Source organism: Eretmochelys imbricata, chromosome 15 (genome assembly GCF_965152235.1).
Source record: "Eretmochelys imbricata isolate rEreImb1 chromosome 15, rEreImb1.hap1, whole genome shotgun sequence".
Classification (NCBI taxonomy): Eukaryota; Metazoa; Chordata; order Testudines; family Cheloniidae; genus Eretmochelys; species Eretmochelys imbricata.
Genome location: NC_135586.1, coordinates 888,577 through 905,007, shown reverse-complemented (window position 1 = coordinate 905,007; position 16,431 = coordinate 888,577). Strand labels below are relative to the sequence as shown.

General features: G+C 54.4%; 1 protein-coding gene across 6 annotated transcripts in view; it reads right to left on the bottom strand.

Moving 5' to 3' along the window:
• LOC144275667 (acyl-CoA dehydrogenase family member 11-like) overlaps positions 1 to 11,153 on the bottom strand; it is a 55,301-nt gene extending 44,148 nt beyond the window's left edge. For all 6 annotated transcript variants that reach the window (XR_013348071.1, XR_013348073.1, XR_013348074.1 and 3 more), the window contains exons 1-4: positions 10,769 to 11,153; positions 4,072 to 4,304; positions 3,257 to 3,356; positions 568 to 685 (exon numbers count right to left, since the gene is read on the bottom strand). Coding sequence is in view for 2 of the 6 variants with exons in the window: in XM_077835126.1 (XP_077691252.1) it covers positions 568 to 685; positions 3,257 to 3,356; positions 4,072 to 4,304; positions 10,769 to 11,071 (754 nt within the window). In the remaining 4 variants the exon portion in view is untranslated. The remainder of the gene's footprint in view (positions 1 to 567; positions 686 to 3,256; positions 3,357 to 4,071; positions 4,305 to 10,768) is intronic.
• Between the last annotated feature and the right edge of the window lie 5,278 nt (positions 11,154 to 16,431).

The following is a 16,431-nucleotide window of genomic DNA, read 5'->3' as shown; positions in this document are numbered from 1 at the left end:
AACAGGGAATTACACCTCGCCTTCCAGGATCCTGCTGAGGGGAACACTCCCCTCCCAGAGTCCTCTGTCTCCAATATGCAGTGTTGAGATTTCCCTGCGTGCTTAAACCCCCCATATCGCCAACATTTGCATGGGAACAAGAGCGGGGGACTAGCATTGGAAACAGCGTCTTCCAGAGTCCTCTGTCCCATCACAGCAGATGCTGGCTGGAACACCTCTGCTGCCCGTGTTCAGGGCTGAACTTCCAGAGGTGGGCGCAGGGCATTCTCTGTGGAGGGTCCATGGCTCTAGACAGCTGAGTGGGTGTGTGGTAGTGGCCTGGAAGATCTGTTCTGTTGTGTGTTTGTGGCAACAGGACAGATTGTCAGACCATCTGTGGGGGGGGGGGGGGAGGAGATGTATGGTTTCCCTTGGTTTTAATCCACTGCGTGGTTTTGAAAACAGCCCCAGTTGTTTTACGTCCTTGTTAACACGACCCACTCTGGTCGCACTGGCCTTGCCGGTCAGCAAAGAAATGTGGCCCTACGGAGGCTGCCGCTGGAGATGCCTTCAACCTGTGACGCCTACCGACATCAGAGCCTCCTTTGCGTTCCGTCATCCACTGGCCAGAGGTCCAGAACTTCCTGGGCTCGCGTGATGTCAGGTGGCCAAAAGCTTTCGCTAGAGGCCCTGAAAGACCAAGAGACTGGGGGCGGGAGCGGGAGGGGGAGAGAAAACCAAGAATTTCTTGAGAGAAAGATCCAGAAAGGCCAGCTACACATTTCACTGACAACGTTCATGGAGTCAACGGGGAGAGGATTCCACCTTCCTCTGAGGCATCAGAGATCAGCCAGAGCTAGAGACAGGACACCAAACAGGCGGACCAGCACTCTGAGGTGGTACAGAGAATCCTCTTTCCAGATTCCTGGCTGGTGGGTCTTGCTCATGTGCTCAAGGTCACACTGATATCCAGATTTGGGGTTAGAAAGGAGTTTTTCCCCAGGTGAGATTGGCAAGGGCCATGGGTTTTTTCCCACCTCCTTCTGCAGCATGGCACATGGATCACCTGCTGGGACCACCCAGGCATATCCCACCTAATCAATTTCCTGCCATTGCAGAGCCTTGGGCACTGGTGGCATCTCAGTGTCTTCAGTTCTCTCACTGTGACACACAATTTAGGACTGAAATGCTTTAGTCTAAGTAAAGTCTCCATAGAGGCGTCTCTGGGTGGTGGTGGCAGCCTGGGACATACAGGAGGTAAGACTAGATGATCTAATGGTCCCTTCTGGCCTTAAACGCTGCGAAACAATTGTCTTCACAAGCTGCAGAGGGTCATCCAGGAACCTGTCCCTGGGTCAGAATAGGCAAACTCTAGACAGGGCAGGGAATCTTTCAATGTCCTGAATCCCTGTGTGTTTGGTGACTGCAGCTGAGTCTCAGAAATGGCCCAGCGTGTCCGTGGGAGAGGGCTGAGAGTAGCATTGTACAGAGATAAGATCCAGACTCCATTACACAGGTACATGTCCTGGGAGATGCTGAGCACCCTCAGCTCCCCCTGACTTCAGCACCTCTAGAGATTTGGCCCAAGAGTTTCCGCAGCAGCCTATGCACCAGGGTACAATGTACATCGCCAGTGCACAGCAAGCTGGAGGGAGGACAAGGCCCTTAGGATTATTTGCTCACTGTACAAAGGCCAAGCTATGCTGGTGGGCTCAGGGCCTGATTCTCCCCTGCTTTGTACCTTGTGTAGGCACAGACACCTGTGCAAACCTGGCCAAATCCTCAGCCCTGGGAAGTCAATGGAGCTCAGCTAATTACACCAGTTGAGGATCTGGCCATGGCGTTTAGCACCCACTTTGCACAAGTGTAAGTGACTGAACAAGGTGTAAGGAAATGGAGAATCAGGCATTTGTGGCCTTGAAGTGAAAGTACCTGGAAGGCCATTTATTGTAATTATTTATTATTTGCATTACAGTAACAGCTAGAACAGTGTGGGTCCCAGGCCCCACACCGCTTCCGGAAGCGGCCAGCGTGCCCCGCAGCCCTGGGAGCTGGGGGTGGGGGGTGTCTCCCTCAGCACGCTACTCCTGCCTGCAAGCACCGCCCCTGTAGCTCCCATTGGCTGGGAATGGGGAGCTGTGGTGGCGGTGCTTGCAGAGAGGGGCCGCGCGTGGAGCCATGTGCCGCCTGCCCCCTCCCAGGGGCCACAGGGGCGTGTTGGCCCCTTCCGGGCGCGACGTGGGGCCGGGGTAGGGAGAGAGCCTGACTTAGCCTTGCTGCACTGCCGGAGGTAAATGCTGCCCAGCAGGAGGCTGCGCCCCAACCTCCAGCCCTGAGCCCCCTCCTGGAGCCAGCACCCCAAACCCTCTCCTGCACCCCAAACTCCTTCCTGCACCCCAAACCCCAGCCCTGACCCCCCTCCCAGAGCCAGCACCCTGTACCTCCTCTTGCACCCCAACACTCTGCCCCAGCCCAGAGCCCTCTCCTGCACCCAAACTCCCTCCCAGAGCTTGCACCCCTGATCCTCTCCTGCACCTCAACCCCCTGCCCCAGGCTCAGCCCAGAGCCCCCTTCCACACTGCGAATCCCTCGGCCCCAGCCCAGAGCCCGCACCCCCTCCCAAACCCTTACCCCAGCCCGGTGAAAGTGGGGGAGAGTGAGTGACGGGAGGGGGGGAATGGAGTGCATGGGGCGGGGCTTTGGGGAAGGGGTGGGGCCTCGGGGAAGGGGTGGGGTAGATTCTGGGTTGCCCTTAAATTCCAAAAGTGATCTTGGGCATAAAAAGGTTGGAGACCACTGAGCTAGAGGCTTCGTCGGAGAGCAGAACCCCACTGTGCTCTGTGCTGAATTCAAATGTAGTACGGGCACTTCTCGGCACAACGAGCTTGAAATCTCACTAGACAGGACACCAATGACTCGTCTACGCAAGAAACTTGCATCAGTGCAGCTGCACTGCTGCCGTGCTCTCCCAGGAACATGCACTGCCCACACTGGACGCAGGTCGGCGTGACTACAGCATGCGGGGGGGATCAGTCACACCCGTGAGGGATGTGGGGACACCAATGGCCCTTTGTAATGTAGACCAGGGCTGAGGCACAGAACAGGGAACTGACTTACTCAGAACCACCGAGCAGGTCTGTGGCAGAGCCAGGAACAGAACCCAGCTCTTCTGGATCTCGTCCAGCACCCTAGCCACGATGCCATGCTGCCTCTGCAACAAATGTAGACACCTGCAATGAAGTAGCCTGTGCTGATGAGTGACTGGCTGTGTTCTTACCTCAATGACTTTAGCTGCTCCATCAGTCATGGCCAGTGGGCAGGTAAAGAGGCCAGCAGAGGGCGCGTATAAGTACAGCTTGGCAACCTGGTACACACGGCTACCGAAGAAAGAGATCAGGAATGAACGTGCCGCACAGCAATTCAGCCGTAGTGAGGAGGAAGGTTCCCGGTTTGGAGAGAGAAGTGGGTGCAGCCATAAAAACTGGAGAGTATCAGGACCACCCAGCTCTGTGAGTAGAAGAGGAACAGTCTCCAATCCAAACCAGTCTATGGCAGGGTAGGAACCGGAGTCCTGGCCCAAGGGCTAGTAGAACCAGGACTCAAATGAGCCCCAGGCTTGTGCCCTGGTAGGCAGCATGCAGGGAGTGCAGTTCTAGAGCACGGTAATAACTGAGAGCTCTCTCTTGGGGCTGGAGCTCCTCAAAATTGCTGGTGTGTTATTCCAGTTTTATGTCAGGGTATTCCAGTGCAGTGTATGTGTGTGACAAGCTGGAGTGAGTGGGTGAGTTAGGCCCCCAGAGTGATGAAGGAACATGGTGACATGTTAGAAGATTATGAAAAATTATAGGCAGTGAGGACTGATTAATGATGATGTGGTGTGTTACAGTGGGCAGAAACACTGCTGTTCTTTCCAGTGGGGTAGGGGTGAGTCTGCCTATACAGCATTTATTACCCATGAGAAGACGGGGGACCCAATCCCGCGATGTGCTGAACATCAACTTTTGAGGCTTAACCTGCACCATGCACAGGATTGGGCCCTGGACGATGCACATGCCTGAGCCTGTGTAGTGGTTTTGATACCCATGTGGTTACCTCCAGTTGGAGTATCTCCTCTCGTAGGCCTCAGCGATCAGCCCCTCCTCTGCTGCAATCTCCTTCATCTTCTTCCAGGCGGGGCAAGTGACAATGTGGTCCACACGCCGCCCCCAAGCATCATAGTGCTGCAGTGCAGGAGGATTCAACTCGCACTCATGCCCCAGAGCGTCAATCTCGGCTGCCACACGGGCCCCAAACCTCTCCAGATCCAGACTCACCTTCTCCAGCACCTGCAAGGCAGCCCCGAGGAGACCTCAGAACACACTCGGTGGGGTGAGGAACCTGCAGGCAGTCCCTGAAATGTCCGTCAAGGCAAAGGATGGACCCTGTTCCTGGATGGCACTAACCATCTCTTTGCCCACCCTGTCCCCTCTGGGCTGCTCCTTCGGTGGCATCTCTTATGAGTTGGGACAGCAGCCTCTCCCTTAGCCTGGGATCAGAGGGTCACTCCGCTGTCACGCTGCCTCCACATTCTCCTCTCCTTTTGCAAAGCAAATCACCCACGGCCACCCCTCTGGATTTTCCAGACGGCAACAGAGATTTAACGTCCACCAGGCCCTGAGAAAGCAGCACACAGGCACTCATTTACTGATAACAGGGACACTAGCGGGAGAGTCTGCCAGAGCCATCTGGAGAGGAAGGAGCAATGACCGCTCCATTCGATGAGGAAAGGAAGATGGCTCAGTAGTTTGGGCCCTAGCCTGGGACTTGGGGAACCCAGGGTCCATTCTCTGCTCCGCCAGCGACTCTCTGTGTGGACCTGGACAAGTCACTTCTCTCTGGGCCTCAGTTCCTATCTATAACATGTGATCAGGATGCCCTATCTCCCAGAAGTGTAGTGAGGCTAAGTACTGCCAAGCTTGTGAGACACGCTGGTACTAGGTAACAGGGGCCATAGAAGTAGCTAAGACTTCTTCCTGCTAAGAGCTGATCTTTTCTGTACTCCTAACCATGACACCTGACACTGCCCTTGCAGGGATCTCTCTTCCCTCCAATATGGGGCAAGGCTCTTTTATCAGAAGGGACATAGTTATGGAGATGAAGTTCCTGAGGCCTGACACTACACAGGCTCTGCTGCTGTGACGCATGGCCAGAAAGGGTTAAGCGTCCTGCAAAATAAATGACTCAAATGCAACACTTAAAGCCATATAGGAAGAGAATGTTTGTGGTTTTGTATATTTAAACATATATGAGGTAGTGGTCAACAATATAATCAACAGTCCCTGTCTATGCTGTATTCTGTTAATTCAGAGATCAAAAGAAAATCCTAGCATTTAAATGAATTGTAAACATAGGAAATCGCTGTATTCATCTCTCTTCAAAGTTTATAGCAAATCATCAGTGAATGGTGGAAAAAAAGGGCAATTGCCTTATGTTAATCTGTGTGAATAATTAACGACGATGCTTAGGACATGAGGGCCTATTGTTCCCCGAGGGACTCCAACCTGTCAAAGGCAGCTCGAAATTGTATAAAATATCCTTGGGTCCCAATCCTTTTTATCTCAGATCTGCTTAAACTTCATCAGGGGAAGTTTGAGTCGCAAGATGAGATCCCAGTTATGCTGGTACACCCTGGATATGATATTGGACATTGGACTATAACCTATGGACTAAATTCTAAAAGAACTCTTTGCAACTACAAAGCTCACCATCCCTGCTATAAATCTGAACCTCAAGAAATGAACTCATGTCTGTATGTTATATTGATCTTTTAACCAACACCCTCTCTCTTTCCTTTTTTAATAAATTTTAGTTTAGTTAATAAGAATTGGCTGTAAGCGTGTATTTGAATAAGATCTGGAATATTCATTAATCTGGGAGATAATGTGTCTGATCCTTTGGGATTGGTAGAACCTTTTTATATGACGAAATAAGATTTTCATCAATTTTCATCCTATCTGACTTGGGTAACTAGGTGGAGGCCTGAGGCTGGGTCACTTTAAGGGAACTGTGTTTTGGACTTTGAGTGACCAGAAAGGTATAACAGAAGCTGTTTAGTGCTGGCTTGGTAAATCTAAGTATTAAGATTTCCACCAGCTTTGGAGTTCTCTGCCCCATTCTTTGCAGTTCACCCTAATAGAGTGACCTCGGCTGGCTCCCCTGGGCATCCGGTCACAGCAGCCACCGTAACAGCAGGGCTCCCTAGTGCAGATGCAGTGTATGCTGACAGAAGGAAGAATTCTGCCAGCACCATCTCTCTGAACAACATTAGCTATGTCAGCACAGATGTGTATAAACTGGGGTTTTGTAAGCAGAGTTATATCAGCTGGGGGAGAGGGGAGGGTGTTAAACATCCCTGCCCAACTTCACTAAGGTGACAAAACTTTACAGCGTAGACCTGACTTTAGTTGCTGGGCCGGAGTAGAGAGATTATAAGACATCCTCCCATTGGATGTTGATGAAATACAAACATTACATTTTCCTTTCCTTGGTACCAAAGTACATATTGTCTTTTCATTAAAAAACACCCTATATGATCACCTTCTTTCTCATTTTTCCTTTCAAACTGGATAACCAGGATACAATATATATTTTCCAGTTAACTCTTTGAATACTCCATCCTTCATATCAACCAGTTTTCTCCCAGGCTACCCCATCCTAAAAGATCAAGCTGTGTGCCCGGGGGATCAGGGGAGAGCTAACACCTCCTGGAGGTCTGTGTATCAATCCCACAGTGGTGAGGCAAGGGTTAAGGAGCTGCTCTGGACACCGGAAGTCACGCCCCCTCGCCTCGGCTGGGCAGGCTCCCAGGGGCGGGAGCATTTGAAAAGGAGCAACTCCATTCCGTCTCGCTGGACCAAGGAGGAGAGCAGCCGGGTGCAGCAACCTCCTGCTGAGAAGCGGCTGGGACGGAGCCTCCTAGCCAACTCGCTGGAAGCCCGTCAGCTGTAGGAGCCAAGGGTGACAACTTGCTATCACTAGGGGAAGGGGCTCCAGAGAAGCCAGGAGAGATCCCAAGACACTGTGACCCCAATGGAAGTACAGAGATCAGGGACAGGAAGTAACTTGGAGGTGTAAATAAGGGTACCAGACCCTAGGCCACAGATATGGTCTACGTTAGAACCCAGTGGAGTAGGGTGAGCCTGGGTTCCCCTAGCCCCCTGCCTTGGGACTATGGCCGCTAGGCAGAGTGGATTTTGACTCTTGCCTTTGGGCAATGCTACCGGGGACTATAGCCACTAGGCAGAGTGGCCCTGGACACTTGCAACTAGGTGGTACTGCCAGCTTAGGGCACCCAGGCAGCCCCTGACAAGGGCCTCGTAGGGCCAGGTGGCTTCCATGACCCCAAAACAGGCCTGTGCCTTACAGGCACAGTCTAAGAGTCCAAGTTGCATGTGCTTAACTGTTCTGGAATTTTCCCTGAAAATGCAAGAGCCCCGGGGCCTCCCGACCTGTTAATCTCAGTCGAGAAGCAGAGCATGACCTCAGTAGGTAAGTCTCCAAACGGTGCCAGGCGTCTAACTAGGCAGGGACTTTGGAAGTGTAAGCAGAGTCAAGATGAGCTCTACCCTGACATCTGGTGGTGAGTCATGGTGGGTTGTGGAAAAGAACTTTAGGGGCTGAACTCATTTGCATAGGCACACCCACCCTGCCTAGATGGTCACTTTGGCTGCTGTAGGAGCCCCAGTTTCTTGTTATTGGGGCAGCAATAAACTGTTTTTATCCTGATTATGTGAATCAAGGACAGTGGAACTGTACTTGGCCTTTTGTTATGATGGAGGGACTCACCATCAACTATGCAGCACTCGCTAGGCAAGGGTCATGGGTTCCAAAACCCAGTGAATAGAGAGAGGCATTAATACTTAGTAGCATGGGCCTCATGGGGAGGGTCTTACATGCTAATTACATTTTCTCCTTTCTCCACTGTAGAATATCAGAGCTAATTTTGATTCTATTAGGAGTCTAGTTACAGGCTGCTGAGCTGAATTCACTTTGGGCTAATGGTGCATCAGCACTGAGGCTCCCCTACTACAAGCTGAAATCATAAAAGAGCTAAACTTACTAAGAGGTGAAATCACTGAGTGTTGTGTTAAGTAGTGGGGGAGTCTGAAGATATATTGCGGAGCAGTTTGTGGGACGGTTGGCAGAGCAGAGCAGCTCTTGGAGCAGAGCAGTTTGTGGGATGCCTGGAGCGGCTCATGGTGATGGCTGGCAGAGAGGAGCAATGCGTGGAACGGCTGGTGGAGCGGAGCAGAGCCCCATGGAGAGGTGGGGCAATCAGCTTTGGACCACGTAAGGTGCCCCTTAACACCCTCCCCCCCCCCATCTCCACCCAGGTTGGGAGGTAAAGTTCTGTAGTTAAACTTTCAAACTCTGGTGCTGCACTGACCAGGGACAAAGACTTTTGGGGTGTTGGACTTTTGGGACTTTGGGTGATTTTGGGTTGCTGGACTCAAGAACCCAAGGGAAAGGTCACGCCCCAATTTGCTTGGGGTGGGTTTTTTGCTCATGGGTTGTGTTATGAATCCTGTTGGTGGTGTTTCCCCAACATAATGCCACATTGTTTCTCTCTGTTATTAAAAGGCTTTGCTACACTCAGACTCTGTGCTTGCGAGAGGGGAAGTATTGCCTCTTGGAGGTGACCAGCGGGGGTGGTATATATTTGTCCTAGGTCACTGGGTGGGGGCTCGAGACAGTTTTGCATTGTGTTATTGGAATGGAACCCCTGGATACTGAACCCGGCCCTTGTTGCTACCAACGCTGATGGGCAGAAGGGTTACAGAGGTAAAACATGATCATGAGCTTGCAGCAAACCCAGAGTGCTGTGCTTTGTTCACCTCCAAGCAAAGTGTCCCCACCCTCCAGGAGGGGAGAGACTGGCAACCTGCCTGGTAATTCACACGCACTCCAAATGGACCTGCCACAATTACCTTTGTAATTCAGGATGTTGCCCAAGAGTTCTAATAGGCGTGTTGCCTACCACCTGGTAGAAAGAGATCACTGTCCCTGCATTTGTGACCACAGAACATAACATCCCAGCAGCATCTTAATGGTGCTCTTCCACTAGGATCATCCACGAACCATCTAGTCCAAAGCAGAATTCGCTAACTGCCATGCAGCCTCATTCAGTGCTTAACTGTATTCAGTGCTCGGATAGCCCAGTGGTCGGTGTGTTAGAAATGTTTTAACACAGAGATGATCCCTTACGCTACAGGGCATTTTACAGAGAGATGGAGGAGTTCCATCTCTTTCAGTGATGGGGAAGCTCAGCAATGCAGAAACCAAGTGTTCACAAATCTGTATTATCACTTCTACAGTCAGACCTGTTTCCACCACTAGAAACAGAAGACGCTTCCTGTAGGATTCATACAGGGTTCATACGCTTGGCAACATTCAGGGCACACCCGGAGTGTTGTATAGGAGCTGTGCACACACAGCTCCTCTCAAGGGCATGAACCTTGGAATCTCGCCCAGATGACATGAACCGTGGGAAGCCTCCCAGGACTGGGCTCAAGGCCCGAGAGCAAGGAATGTGGTAGATAGAAATTGGTAAATAAGAATGTTAAACAAAGCCAGTGTATTCCTTTTATCTGTTGGAGAATGTAATGCGCGGGAGGAGAGAAAAAGAACAAAGGAGAGGGTGGAAAGCTGACAGGCAGAAATCCGTTGGCAGACCAGCTTGCTTGCTTGCTTAAAGCTTTGTGCTGTCTTGTCACTGAACCGCAACAGCTTCCCTAGAGGGAGATGGGCTCCCCCAGCACCAAAAATAACCACACATAGGAACAGAGGAGTGGCAGAGCCGGAAGAGTACCCAGAAGTTACCTACTACAGAACAGGCCCAACAAAGAAAATAACAGAATGCCACTAGCCATTACCTTCAGCCCCCAACGAAAACCTCTCCAACGCATCATCAAGGATCTACAACCTATCCTGAAGGACGACCCATCACTCTCACAGATCTTGGGAGACAGGCCAGTCCTCGCTTACAGACAGCCCCCCAACCTGAAGCAAATACTCACCAGCAACCACACACCACACAACAGAACCACTAACCCAGGAACCTATCCTTGCAACAAAGCCCGTTGCCAACTGTGTCCGCATATCTATGCAGGGGACACCATCACAGGGCCAAATCACATCAGCCACACTATCAGAGGCTCGTTCACCTGCGCATCTACCAAGGTTATATATGCCATCATGTGCCAGCAATGCCCCTCTGCCAGGTACATTGGTCAAACTGGACAGTCCCTACGTAAAAGAATAAATGGACACAAATCAGACGTCAAGAATTATGACGTTCAAAAACCAGTTGGAGAACACTTCAGTCTCTCTGGTCACTCAATCACAGACCCAGAAGTTGCAATTCTTCAACAAAAAAACTTAAAAAACAGACTCCAATGAGAGACTGCTGAATTGGAATAAATTTGCAAACTGGATACAATTAACTTAGGCTTGAATAGAGACTGGGAGTGGCTAGGTCATTACACAAATTGAATCTATTTCCCCATGTTAAGTATCCTGAGCAGGAAAGCTGGAAAAATGTGTATAGTGGGGGTGTGAAAGCTATTGAACCAAACTGTAAACCCTGAATATAACGGAAACCACTTCAAGCCAGTGGGTGGAGCAGCACCCCCAGCACTGCTAATTCCAGCACCTATACTCTGCGACGATACCGAGAGCCTGAAAAGGTGTCCACAATCTCAGCAACAGGGGGTTGTGCTGCGCACACAACACATACACACACAGGTCAAACCTGGGGTGGCAGGCGTGTTTTCAAGTAACGCTGAAGGAAAGCATCTTCTAGGTACTGATTTCCAATCCTGGGCTGCTCTTGGAAAAAGGTCCCAATTTCAGTCCTGGCAAACGGCACCTTCAGCTCTTGCAAGGTGCATTTGTCCCAGGTCTCAACTTTCTGACTCTGACCCGCCGACATCTTGGTTCCTCTACAGCTCAGCTTTGGGCACCGAGGCAGGAGGCAGCCCAGCTTCCACCGCTTGTGATTGGTGCCAGGGCTCCACGTAGATAAATGACTGACACGCCTGACCCTGCAGAACATGACAGGGGGTTAGTCCAATTGCTGGTGTTCAGAACTGCCCTGGGTTCAATCCTCAGTCCACGACTGTGTCTGTGTTTAATCGCAGGAGCCCTTCTGTAGCTCAGAAAGCAACTTAAGGAACTCTTCTTGTTTCCCCTCCCTCTGGGGCTCAGGTTCCACCAGCCACTGGCTGCCGAGTGGAGCAAAGGTCCAGGAGGGAGGAGAGAGAAGCACCAATAAGAGTGCATGTGGGCAACATTTATGCTGGCTCTTCTTGCCTGTCTGTCAAACCACTGATTTGAACCCGCCTATTTGTGACACTCCCAGAGCTGGGGACTAGGGAGAAGTTCTCAGAGCTGGGGACTAGGGAGAACAGGATGTGATGTGATAGTCTGCAAGTAATAACGCAAAGTGCACACAATTAGAGAGACGAGGAGGGGAAATACCACCACCACCGAACTGAACCAAAAACCCACCCTCAGCGTGAACTCGTTCCCAGGCTCGTTGGCCTGTTTCTCGGGGCTGTGGCGGGCGCCCGGGCGTTTGCGTCTTTCCCGGGGCCAGTTGCGCATCTGGGCATGAAGCTGATGAGCCCGCCCGGACTTCAGGCCGCAGGGAAAGGCCTCGAGCGCCTTCCCCGTTTACCCGTCCTCCGGCCCAGGGGTCTGGACGGGTCAGCCAGGAAACAGGACAGCAACAACGTGCCTCGATGGTGGTGTCGGCGGCTCCAGCCCCGAGCCCGGGGCTCGAAGTCAGAGCCGGGCTGCGAGAGGGCAGGCGAGCAGCCCGAGCCGGCGGCCACCGGAGCAGGGGGTGAGGGACGAAGCTGGGCCCAAGGGCGCCGCACCCAGCCCGTCCCAGCGCTTCCCAGGCCAGGCGCCCCAGGGGCTGCTGCGGGGCTGCTGGGGAGACGGGGCAGAGGCCCGGGGCCAGGGCTCGAACCCTCCCCCATTTCACCCCCTTTGTGGCGGGGTGCGGGTAAGGAACCGCAGGCGGACTCAGGGCGCCCTGGGGTGCGAGGCAGGGCGGCGCCCGGAGCGGGAGCCCTGGGAGGCTGCTTCTGCCCGCGCCCCCCGGGCCGGGCCCCCCGGGGGGCCGGGCCGCTGCCTGCCGGCCGGGGGCGACCCTGCTGAGGGGGCGGGTGCAGGGCGCAGCGCGCGCCGCGCGGGAAACCAAGACCGAGCGCGGGGCGCTGGGGGGAGGGGGCGGCGCCTGAGCGCGGGGTCCTGGAGGGGGAGGGCCCGGGGTCTAAGCACGAGGCTCTGGAGGGGGCGGGGCCTCAGAGCGGGGCGGGGAACTGGGGGCGGGGTGTGGGGCCAGGCGGGCTCCGCTCTTGCTCGGTCGATCGCGGGGCGGTGCAAGGCTCCTGAGTCCCTGGTGAGGTACCGGCTGCGGGAGGGGCCTGGCTCATCGAGACCCCCCCCCCCCCCAGAGCCTGAGGGGGCGGCATCCCCCTGATCCCCGTCAGCCCCACCCCAACTCTGAGGGGGCGGTGGCCCCCGGATCCCCCTCAGCCTCCCCCCCCAAACCACGCTCTGAGGGGGCGGCGTCCCCCGGATCCCCCTCAGCCTCCCCCCCCCAACCACGCTCTGGGGGGGCGGCGTCCCCCGGATCCCCCTCAGCCTCCCCCCCCAAACCACGCTCTGAGGGGGCGGCGTCCCCCGGATCCCCCTCAGCCTCCCCCCCCAAACCACGCTCTGAGGGGGCGGCGTCCCCCGGATCCCCCTCAGCCTCCCCCCCCCAAACCACGCTCTGAGGGGGCGGCGTCCCCCGGATCCCCCTCAGCCTCCCCCCCCAAACCACGCTCTGGGGGGGCGGCGTCCCCCGGATCCCCCTCAGCCTCCCCCCCCAACCACGCTCTGAGGGGGCGGCGTCCCCCGGATCCCCCTCAGCCTCCCCCCCAAACCACGCTCTGGGGGGGCTGCGTCCCCCGGATCCCCCTCAGCCTCCCCCCCAAACCACGCTCTGGGGGGGCGGCGCCCCCCGGATCCCCCTCAGCCTCCCCCCCCAAACCACGCTCTGAGGGGGCGGCGTCCCCCGGATCCCCCTCAGCCTCCCCCCCCCCAAACCAAGCTCTGAGGGGGCGGCGTCCCCCGGATCCCCCTCAGCCTCCCCCCCCAAAACCACGCTCTGGGGGGGCGGCATCCCCCAGATCCCCCTCAGCCTCCCCCCCAAACCACGCTCTGGGGGGGCGGCGTCCCCCGGATCCCCCTCAGCCTCCCCCCCCCAAACCACGCTCTGGGGGGGCGGTGCCCCCCGGATCCCCCTCAGCCTCCCCCCCCAAACCACGCTCTGAGGGGGCGGCGCCCCCCGGATCCCCCTCAGCCTCCCCCCCCCAAACCATGCTCTGAGGGGGCGGCGTCCCCCGGATCCCCCTCAGCCTCCCCCCCCCAAACCACGCTCTGAGGGGGCGGCGTCCCCCGGATCCCCCTCAGCCTCCCCGCCCCAAACCAAGCTCTGAGGGGGCGGCGTCCCCCGGATCCCCCTCAGCCTCCCGCCCCAAACCACGCTCTGAGGGGGCGGCGTCCCCCGGATCCCCCTCAGCCTCCCCCTCAAACCAAGCTCTGGGGGGGCGGCGTCCCCCGGATCCCCCTCAGCCTCCCTCCCCAAACCACGCTCTGGGGGGGTGGCGTCCCCCGGATCCCCCTCAGCCTCCCCCCCCAAACCACGCTCTGGGGGGGCGGCGTCCCCCGGATCCCCCTTAGCCTCCCCGCCCAACCAAGCTCTGGGAGGGCGGCATCCCCCGGATCCCCCTCAGCCTTCCCCCCCAAACCACGCTCTGGGGGGGCGTTGCCCCCCGGATCCCCCTCAGCCTTCCCCCCCCAAACCACGCTCTGGGGGGGCGTTGCCCCCCGGATCCCCCTCAGCCTCCCCCCCCAAACCACGCTCTGAGGGGGTGGCGTCCCCCGGATCCCCCTCAGCCTCCCCCCCCAAACCACGCTGTGAGGGGGCGGCGTCCCCCGGATCCCCCTCAGCCTCCCCCCCCAAACCACGCTCTGGGGGGGCGGCGTCCCCCAGATCCCCCTCAGCCTCCCCCCCCCAAACCACGCTCTGGGGGGGCGGCGTCCCCCGGATCCCCCTCAGCCTCCCCCCCCCAAACGAAGCTCTGAGGGGGCGGCGTCCCCCGGATCCCCCTCAGCCTCCCCCCCAAACCACGCTCTGAGGGGGCGGCGTCCCCCGGATCCCCCTCAGCCTCCCCTCCCCAACCATGCTCTGAGGGGGCGGCGTCCCCCGGATCCCCCTCAGCATTCCCCCAAGCGACACTCTGAGGGGGCGGCGTCCCCCGATCCCTCTCAGCCCCCAAACACACCCAGAGAGGGGTGATATTCCCCCTTAGATCCCCACTCGTCCCACTCTATTGCACTCCGTGAGGGGGCAGTGTTCTCCCAGCTCCCCATCTGCACACACACCTATATGTTGGATGGGAGCTGTACTTGGAGCCCCTTTTGTCCCTCTCCATATGCTCTCTGTGGACACATGGTTAATCCTTGCTGCGTTAATAGGTAGCCTAATAGTCCTTCCTGCTTTAATACTTGGCCTTGACAATCGGAAGAACTTCATAGTTGAATATTTAGAGGATTGGTGCCAAATTTTCAAGCCCCCCAACTTGTGTTGCTTGTGGGCCAAGTGTTGTGACAGAGCAGAATCTGGCCATGTGCCTTTATGCCCCGTACTTTACACAGATCATCCAAGCCCAATAATTACCCCCTGTAAAAGAAAATCTACATGAGCCTGTGGTCCAAGAGCATGTGCCTCATTTACTGGGCTTCTCTTCTCACGTTACTGATGTAATCAGGAGTAGTTCCATTGGCAATATGATCCAGCGTGTGTTTCACAGAAATCCCCATCTGCCTTTTCCTTCGTATATCTGGAGCTGGGAATGATAACTTTTGAAAAAGTGGTGAAATGCTAAGGCTGAGACCCAGCAACTCTGGGGTTGCGATCCTTGCTCTGTAATTGACTCTATATGTGGCCTGGGTACGTCACTTATCAAAAGTAGCCAGTACTGTCTCAATTTGAGACACCTAAGACATCCCCACAGTAAATCAAAGTGCGCTAAAAATCAGGAGCCAGATTCTGATTTTATTTATACCAGTGTAAATTGGGAATAACTCTATTGATTACAGTGAGTGACTCTGGATTTTCATGGTGAACTGAGATCAGAATCAGGCTCCAGGTCACTTACTCAGGTATCTAATTATGGGCTTAGGTGAGTAAGTGTAGGCATCCTCAAGTTGGAAGGTGTAGGCTTTAACTGCTCAGGGAAACTGAGGCACAATCTGGGAATTGTGCGTAGGAAAGATAGGAAGTATGGCAAGACACCGCCCTGGCTTACCCAGGAAATCGTCAGTGATCTAAAATTCAAAAAAGAGTCCTACAAAAAGTAGAAACTCGGTCAAATTACAAAGGATGAATATAAACAAATAACACAAGTATGTATGGACAAAAATGGAAAAGCCCAGGCACAAAACGAGATCAAACTAGCTAGGCATATAAAAGGAAACAAGAAAACATTCTACGAATACATTAGAGGCAAAAGGAAGACCAAGAACAAAATAGGCCCGTTACTCAATGAGCTGGGAAAGACCATAACAAAAAAAGTGGAAGTGGCAGAGGTGCTTAATGACTTCTTTGTTTCGGTTTTCACCAAGAAGGGTGGTGGCGATTGGACATCTAAAATAGCGAATGCCAGTGAAAATGAGGTAGGATCAGAGTCTAAAATAAGGAAAGAACAAGTCAAAAATTACTTAGACAAGTTAGATGTCTTCAAATCACCAGGGCCTGATGAAATGCATCCTAGAATACTCAAGGAGCTGACTGAGGAGATATCTGAACCATTAGCAATTATCTTTGAAAAGTCATGGAAGACCGGAGACATTCCAGAAGACTAGAAAAGGACAGATATAGTGCCCATCTATAAAAAGGGAAATAAGGACAACCCGGGGAATTACAGACCAGTCAGCTTAATTTCTTTACCCAAAAAGATAATGGAGCAAATAATTAAGCAGTCAATTTGTAAACACCTAGCAGATAATAAGGTGATAAAGAACAATCAGCATGGATTTGTCAAGAACAAATTGTGTCAAACCAATCTTCTAGCTTGTGGGGGAGGGATAGCTCAATGGTTTCAACATTGGCCCCCTAAACCCAGGGTTGTGAGTTCAATCCTTGAGGGGGACATTTAGGGATCGGGGCAAAAATTGGGGATCGGTCCTGCTTTGAGCAGGGGGTTGGACTAGATGACCTCCTGAGGTCCCTTCCAGCCCTGAGATTCTATGATTCTTTCTTTGACAGGGTAACAAGCCTTGTGTATGGGGGGAAGTGGTAGATGTGGTATATCTTGACTTTAGTAAGGCTTTTGATACTGTCTTGCATGACCT